The 8,573-nt window shown below is 38.1% G+C and overlaps 1 protein-coding gene across 7 annotated transcripts in view; it reads right to left on the bottom strand.

Moving 5' to 3' along the window:
* Positions 1 to 8,573, bottom strand: part of syt2a (synaptotagmin IIa) — a 77,060-nt gene that overhangs the window by 5,034 nt on the left and 63,453 nt on the right. For 6 of the 7 annotated variants that reach the window (XM_017723567.2, XM_037541343.1, XM_017723565.2 and 3 more), the window contains exons 4-8: positions 5,042 to 5,179; positions 4,634 to 4,801; positions 3,614 to 3,781; positions 1,409 to 1,526; positions 623 to 756 (exon numbers count right to left, since the gene is read on the bottom strand). In XM_017723567.2, the coding sequence (XP_017579056.1) occupies positions 623 to 756; positions 1,409 to 1,526; positions 3,614 to 3,781; positions 4,634 to 4,801; positions 5,042 to 5,179 (726 nt within the window). The remainder of the gene's footprint in view (positions 1 to 622; positions 757 to 1,408; positions 1,527 to 3,613; positions 3,782 to 4,633; positions 4,802 to 5,041; positions 5,180 to 8,573) is intronic. The other variant, XM_017723570.2, reaches the window with a different exon arrangement.

Raw genomic sequence — 8,573 nt, 5'->3', positions numbered from 1 at the left:
ATCAAAGAAAAATGTAACTGGACATTATACAGTTGTATGCAAAAAGTTGAGCGTCCCTTGTCAAAATACAGATTTTGTTGATTTTGCAAGTAAAAATAAGTAAAGATAACAAAGATTTCCGCATTGTAATGCTTAATTACTGTTTATTTGCTAAATTTAACATGTGTCCTGTGTAAAAATCATTGTGTATATGGTGCAATCCCAGTATGCTAAACTAGAAACTGTGCCCTAATATGCACAGAAAATATATATTTTATATTTTTTAATATTGGAAGAATCCATTATTTATCAAATATAGCAAAGATCATAGCATACAATAATAACTTGAATCGTATAGTGTATTATAAAAATATTTAAAATACTTTACACTTATAGATCATAGGTGTTCACTTATCGTGACATTTTAATCCCATACACTGAACCATGAAACAGTCCTGACAGCTTAGCACCAAGAAACACTTTTAAACATGGTTTTACAGTGCAACGACAGAGAACTAAAGAAATCATCAACATGTTGTAGTTCAAAAACAATTTTTCCAAACACAAAATCTCAAACACAAATCTCAAAATCATGTCTGGAAATAATTAAAAAAGTCAACATCTGTCCGTTGATCTTGCTTACCTGCATCTGGTCCTGTGGGATCTCAAAACTGAAGGACTCATTGTAGTAAGGATTTAGTGTGTTCTTCTTCACTGTGGTCTTCTTCTTCTTCAGCCGCTTGCCGTTTTGCAGTAAGTGGATCTTCACATAAGGATCTGCAAACAGTCAGAAGGTAAACTGAGCCCAATATCTTTAATTCACACTACAATTTTTTCGTCAACATTCATCAGTATTAGACAATATAGAATCTCAAGACCTAACACAAGGTATAGTGCCACATAAAAGGCAGTGTATCAAACAAATTAAAATCAAGCTAATACACTGATCTTTTGCAGCTGATCTAGGATGAAAGAAACCCGGCTAGTAACAGACTGCAGGATTTCATGAACTATTTCTGTTCCCAGAACTGCCAGCAGATGGCAGTGGTGAAGCCTGGCTGCAAGGCATATACAGTGCTGTGAGAAAATGAGAAGGCTGCAGAGTCAGCACGTGAGCATCAATTCTGCATGACTGATGCAGGCACTGAGGTGGTATGAACACACTGCACCATCTTTGTTTGCTTGGCTGTACACACTGTTTCTTAGATAGCTCAACATTTGGACATTATGTTAAAAAAAGAGACGTTTGTGAATGAAAAAGGTGAAATGATTCACCCTTTGTACTGGCTGTATTTTCATCACAATTTTTATTATTATACTTGAATTGAATACTTATGCAGTCAACGAATTTGATGCTACTAACTTCATTTTCACCCACTCTCTGGAGATAGAAAGACAAAAGGCCCTTTTTGTGTGTGTTTGTTTATACCTGACAGGCCTCCCACATCCATCTTCTTTAGGTTTTTAGCCTCCAGGATACAGATGGTAAGTTTTCCAGCAGTGGGCACATAGCGCAGAGAGACGCAAATATCACCAAGTCGTTCAGGCTGTGTTTGGTTTTGAAACAGAATAAGAAAGGGTGTGCCATTGTTAAGGATCAATGCACTGAGATGCCAGTTTATTATCTTGCAGCATACTTTTTGCCTCCTTTGACCCTCAGAACAGCATGTATTTATCTGGTCGTTGATTCTGTAAGATGCTGGATGCATTGTAAATTTTGCACCATGTGGAAATAATCACATTATGCAGTTGCTGCAATGTTGCTGCAAACAGTTCTTTGACCTTATTCCATACATTCTTAACAGGGATTTTGTAACTGTTGCTGTCATGTTCCTGGATTCATACTGGAAGTGACAGGCAGGCAAATATTCAAATGTTCTGATATGCAGTGCCATTCATACCTTCTTTGTTATATACCAGGAGCTCTAAATGTGTGCCTAAAAACATTCACCTCACCTCAACCTAACGACAATTATCATGGCACATTCAGAGTCATTTTGCTCATTGCAATGGATTACTGATCCCCAACTGAAGCCTGAAAAAAACAAGTTTGCCAGATTTACACCACACATCACAATCATGTGACATATGGCTTGTAGGTATTTACAAATTGTGTGAAGGTCAGGTGAGGGTGTACTTATTAAATTGCAACTCAGTGTAACTGACAATGAAACAATAAATTCAAACATGAAATCAAAAAGCCTTTACATTTTAGCAAGGATAGATTTTTTTCTCATTGTATATCATTTTGGTATCACTTTACTGTAGGACAGTGTTTATAAGGCTACATGACCACCGTCATGATGTAAACCTACATAAATATTTATAAAAACCAATAGGCATCATTTGTCATAATGGCCACCTGCACTGTCAAGTTGACACATCAGTTGACATTAATTTTCTTCTGATATTAGATTGTGTCTTGACACATTCTGTGGTTAAATGACTTTGTAGCTCAGTGTATGTCACAGTGACATAATGCGGACAATATGATATAGCTTGCCAAGTCAGGCCTGTTCAACAAAAGTAAACATTTTCTGTGGTCCTCAGGGTTCAGTTTATGATATATAAGATGTAAGCAATGTCAGCATTATGTCACTGCATGTACACTAAACTACAAAGTCAGTTATACTAACGTGATATGTCATTGTACCCAAAAATTTGTCATGACACATCCCAAAGAAAAGAAAAGATATTACTTAGCACAGAGTAAGTTCTAAAGGTCTGAGACGACACTGAAAATTTAAACCTGGTAATAAATAACAGAAAAATGTTAAATTATTTTTTAAATGTTAAAAAATATTCACAATTAAGCACTATTTCTAAATTACAATATTAACCACGATAAGGCCTTTGTACAAAAACATTCAGAAGTTTTTTCTTATTCTTTCTGTTGTTCTTATTCTTATTGCTTTCTGTTGAAGCACATGTTCAAGTTGATTTGATCTGCTCATCAGAGGCTTTTGTCAGTATTAAATAATCAGAGTCTGTGCTTGCTTGAGTGTACGCTGTCATTAAAGCAAAAAAATTGGGACAAATACTAAGAAATTCTGAAATTCTTTTTGTTTTTTTTTGTTCTTTTTTCACTGAGATCGTTATGCTAATAATATCAGTAGTAATGAAACCTTTGTATTAATTAAGAGTAGAATGCAAAATAAAAGCTTTTTCTCTACTGATCTTAGATTTTGGACCCAAATGTAGGTATTATGTTAATTTGGCATCAAAGTTGACAAAAGCAGCCTATATGATAGACAACACCTATTGGAATGACCCATTATACATGCTGTCATTTGTCATGACAAGCTTATTTAAGTGTCTTGCAACCTTATGAACACTCCCCTATTGTAACACAGCATGAAAAAAGGCTATCCTGAACACCCAATGAGAGCTCAGCCAATTGAGCCATCACAGGCTTCTGATCAGCAACAGGACCCAACTATGAAATAGAACCTTACCTGACTGTCCTACATGTTTCAATATGTTAACCTTACTATGCTAATGTAGGCTTCCATACATAGCTTACAATCCTCTGCAAAAACCTGTTTTAATACTAATAATGTTTTAAGTGAAATCATCATTTAGAATGCATGCTAAGCATTTTTAGTTAAATTACTCTTCCAGGACTGTCACTTACCTCCTCTTTCTCAGCACTGTCTAGGTCCCTCCACTGCTCAATGGGTTGTGCTAGATCCAGTGTATTCATGGGGATCTTCACCTCACCAATCACGTCATGTTTAGAAAATCGGTCAAAGTCATAAACAGACATGACCAATGTCTTTCCACCCATCTCTTGGAAGGGAATCTGAAGGGAATTGGATGCAACACACTATTGTGTAAAAACCTTGAAAAAATGTGTGCATTTTGTTTTGATTGTAGAGCAAGAACAATTATTGTAATTCTGAGCTTACATATTGGTATTCAATCTGATCATGAGTTGGACTGTCACACTAAACTGACAATCAAAACAAAGTACTAATCACATAATGCCAGTTACACAGTACATTTGCAATAATAATACACTTACATTGCAGTAATTCCCTACCATTGGCATTGGTAATGAAATACCAAATGTTCCCATTTTTAAAAAAAGATTAAAGAATTTTTAAATTATGCTTTTCATATGTGAATAAAAATGGCTGCCTCAGATGCATCTGAATGCTGGTAGAGAAGGGCTTTGCTGGAGTGCTGAATTTCCACATGAGAGGCAGCAACTTAAGGTGAGTTACACACAATGCCCTTCATGGACTGAAATCACTTTTCCTTTCAAATACCCAGCTGACACTGCTCTAATGAAGAGCTGTTCTTTGGTTTTTCAGACCATTTAGGCAGGGCTGGGATGTACTTCTTGAGGTTGAGGCACATGTTTGGAGCATTATTTAAAATGCTCTAATTTTGCTTCTTAGCAGACAATAGGTTATAGGGATGGCACATTTTCTATTTACATTCCTTTGTTTGCTGTATTAAGGACTGAAGAAAAACTTAGAAATCAAAATTAGACACAGCTTTTGATTGGGATCCTGTTTACACAAATGTGAGAAAGTGCTGGTGTTACTGAATATGGCTTAATGTAAAAGAAATTCATTAAAGTCAGTCAGTGGTATGGTGTCTGATGATGTGCTGAAATATACACGCACTGAAAGTTTGTTCATCTCACCTTAAAACTGAATGTTTCATTGAAGACAGGATTCAGAGTCTTCTTGTGCACTTTGGTATCAAACTTTTTCTTCTTATCAGGGAGAATGAATACCTTGACGTAAGGGTCAGAGGTACCCCCACTGTCCATGGACAGAAGATCTGCAGCTTGTAGAATACCTACTGTCAGCTGTGAATGAAAAATATGATCTGTTCTTAATGGAGAGTCACAGTTAATGGAGCTTAATTCAGGGCTAAGCCTTTTGAGACTACATTAAAGGTGTGAAATATGCGAGAATGTGCCACAGAGCTGAAGTCAAGTTTTCTGTAAAAATGTGGGTGAATTTAAGTGACTCATTCAACCAGTTGAGGTGTAAAGTATCCTTAGGACTTAGTATTCTTAATATTACTAAATAAACAATAACTTGACCTTGTTGTCAGCGAAGTCGTAATCCAACGAGAACTGCAATTTGCCAAGCTTCTCCTTCTCTTTGGGTTCCTCCTCCTCTTTCTCATCGCCGGTCATCCCTGTCTCAATGTCATCTTCATCATCATCATCATCCTGTTTCTGTAGAGACAAAAGGGGAGAAGATTTGCAAGAGGAGTTATTGCTTAGGGTTATGGAGTGTCAACTAGTTAGTGTCAATGAATCCAAACATAGGTCATTAAGTCAGTCATGGGGACCTACCTGGCAGTTTCTCACCTTACCTGAAGTATGCCAGGGGTCAAACCACCCACGCATTACTATATGCAACTGTGTCAGCGATGACACTGGTAGCAACATGACTTGATTTCACTTTTCCTTTCATGACACCATTTTGTAATAATCTACATTTTCTGTGGAATGCAATTGAAAAACAGAAAAGAACAATGTATTGTCTACAAACTGGAAGATCCACTCTCTGCCAAAACTGATTCCTTTATTGTTTTTGTGGCCAATCTGATCAACAGAGATATTTATAGAAAATGGCTTGAGGTAACTCACAAATGTACAAGGATTAAAGACAAATACATGCATCATAAAAGCCAAGAATTTTTCCACATCACCTCTTTGATTTCACTGACCTAAATATCATCTTTTTGCACACTTTTAATCACAATGAAAAAAAAAGTTAAAAAAGTTAAAAAAGTCCGCTTGTGATTAAATCTGAAATAATATCCTAATCTGATCTGCATGTGACAGCTGTAATGAAAAATCTTTATTAAGCACCTTTATATTTTGCACATCCTTCGTTGTCTTCTACCAGATAGATTGATCATTTCTTTTATCTTCTGCTAACCAAAACCTTGAAATTACATTTTTTCTTATTTTAATTTAAAGGAATCATATGTTAACTGCCTTATAATTTTACTAACGTTATAAGAAGTGATATCATGTTACTGGTATAAATTAAAGGCTTAATGGTGGCAAATCCTACCTTATTAAATTGCAGCTATTATTTGAATCACAAGAAGGAATTTGAAATAGGATTGTATTTAAAAGAAGTGTAACTGTTAATGCTTAAAATATTTGTATCAATATTTGTAATCCGAATTGAAAAAGAACTGATTGTTTTAGCTGTAGTGAACGTGGTGATGTATGTGATTCATGCTTCTAGTGGATTTAATTAATTTGTTCAGAAGACATACATAACATTTTAATTTGTTGTACATAACCTAAAAATTTACACATTTACACAGATGTAGTGCCTTCTAGGAAATGTTCAAATGAAATCTTATTATACACAACAAACCTATGAATTAAGGTGTAGGTCTATTTCTTTCACTGGGAAGCTCACTCTAGATATACACTGCTCAAAAAAATAAAGGGAACACTTAAACAACACAATATAACTCCAAATTAATCAAACTTCTGTGAAATCAAACTGCCCACTTAGGAAGCAGCACTGATTGACAATCAATTTCACATGCTGTTGTGCAAATGGAATAGACAACAGGTGGAAATTATTGGCAATTAGCAAGACACACTCAATAAAGGAGTGGCTCTGCAGGTAGGGACCACAGACCACTTCTCAGTACCTTTCTGCTTTCTGACTGATGTTTTGGTCAGTTTTGAATGTTGGTGGTGCTTTCACACTCATGGTAGCATGAGACGGACTCTACAACCCACACAAGTGGCTCAGGTAGTGTAGCTCATCCAGGATGGCACATCAATGCGAGCTGTGGCAAGAAAGTTTGCTGTGTCTGTCAGCGTAGTGTCCAGAGGCTGGAGGCGCTACCAGGAGACAGGCCAGTACACCAGGAGACGTGGAGGAGGCCGTAGGAGGGAACAACCTAGCAGCAGGACCGCTACCTCCGCCTTTGTGCAAGGAGGAACAGGAGGAGCACTGCCAGAGCCCTGCAAAATGACCTCCAGCAGGCCACAAATATGCATAGGTCTGCACAAAGTTAGAAACCGACTCCATGAGGATGGTATGAGGGCCCGACGTCCACAGATGGGGGTTGTGCTCACAGCCCAACACCATGCAGGACGCTTGGCATTTGCCAGAGAACACCAGGATTGGCAAATTCACCACTGGTGCCCTGTGCCCTTCACAGATGAAAGCAGGTTCACACTGAGCACATGTGACAGACGTGAGAGACTCTGGAGACGCCGTGGAGAGCGATCTGCTGCCTGCAACATCCTTCAGCATGACGGTAATGGTGTGGGGTGGCATTTCTTTGGAGGGCGGCACAGCCCTCCATGTGCTTGCCAGAGGTAGCCTGACTGCCATTAGGTACCGAGATGAGATCCTCAGACCCCTTGTGAGACCATATGCTGGTGCTGTTGGCCCTGGGTTCCTCCTAATGCAGGACTATGCTAGACCTCATGTGGCTAGAGTGTGTCAGCAGTTCCTGCAAGATGAAGGCATTGAAGCTATGGACAGGCCCGCCTGTTCCCCAGACCTGAATCCGATTGAGCACATCTGGGACATCATGTCTCGCTCCAGTCCCGATGCTTTAGTCCAGGTCTGGGAAGAGATCCCTCAGGACACCATCTGCCACCTCATCAGGAGCATGCCCAGGCATTGTAGGGAGGTCATACAGGCACGTGGAGGCCACACACAATACTGAGCCTCATTTTGACTTGTTTTAAGGACATCACATCAAAGTTGGATCAGCCTGTAGTGTGTTTTTCCACTTTAATTTTGTGTGTGACTCCAAATCCAGGCCTCCATTGGTTAATAAATTTGATTTCCATTGATGATTTTTGTGTGATTTTGTTGTCGACACATTCAACTTTGTACAGAACAAAGTATTCAATGAGAATATTTCATTTATTCAGATCTAGGATGTGTTATTTGAGTGTTCCCTTTATTTTTTTGAGCAGTGTATGAAATTAGTTAAGTTTGGTAATTTATTTGGTCACATAAGGCTTATTGGAGAAAAAGGCTATCAATAGTAATTGCAATCATGTGTTGATCTATAAATAAACTACATTATATGGCCAAAAGTACGGGGACAAAAGTAAATTTCAAAAGATTTAAAAAAATTGACAAAAGAAATTTCTACACTGCTAGATCTGCCAACTGTATGTGTTATTATTGAGCAATGTAAGCATACACAGCTGCACACAAGCCTAATATCACTATGCACAGTGGGGTGTTGTAAAGCATGCAGCCACTGGACTCACTGCAGCACTGAAATATGTTCTCTGGAGTGATGATTCATGATTCACTTTCTGGGTTTTGTAGATTCCAGGAGAATGTTACTTACTAAAATGCACAGTGCCCAGTGCAAAGTTTGGTGGAGGAGGCATAATGGTCTGATTTTCAGGGTTTGGGCATGACTCCTTAGTTCCAGTGAGGAGTAATGTTAAAGGTAAAGCATACAAAGACATTTACACAATTAAATGCTTCCAACTTTGTGGCAACAGTTTGGGGAAGGCCCTTTCCTGTCCCTGCTTGACTGCACCCCTGAGCACAAGCATAAAGACATGGTTTTGTGAGTTTGGCATGGAGGAACTTATGTGGCCTACACAG

Source organism: Pygocentrus nattereri, chromosome 9 (assembly GCF_015220715.1).
Source record: "Pygocentrus nattereri isolate fPygNat1 chromosome 9, fPygNat1.pri, whole genome shotgun sequence".
NCBI lineage: Eukaryota > Metazoa > Chordata > Actinopteri > Characiformes > Serrasalmidae > Pygocentrus > Pygocentrus nattereri.
Note: the sequence above shows the minus strand (reverse complement) of the source record. Positions and strands in the feature narration are given on the sequence as shown.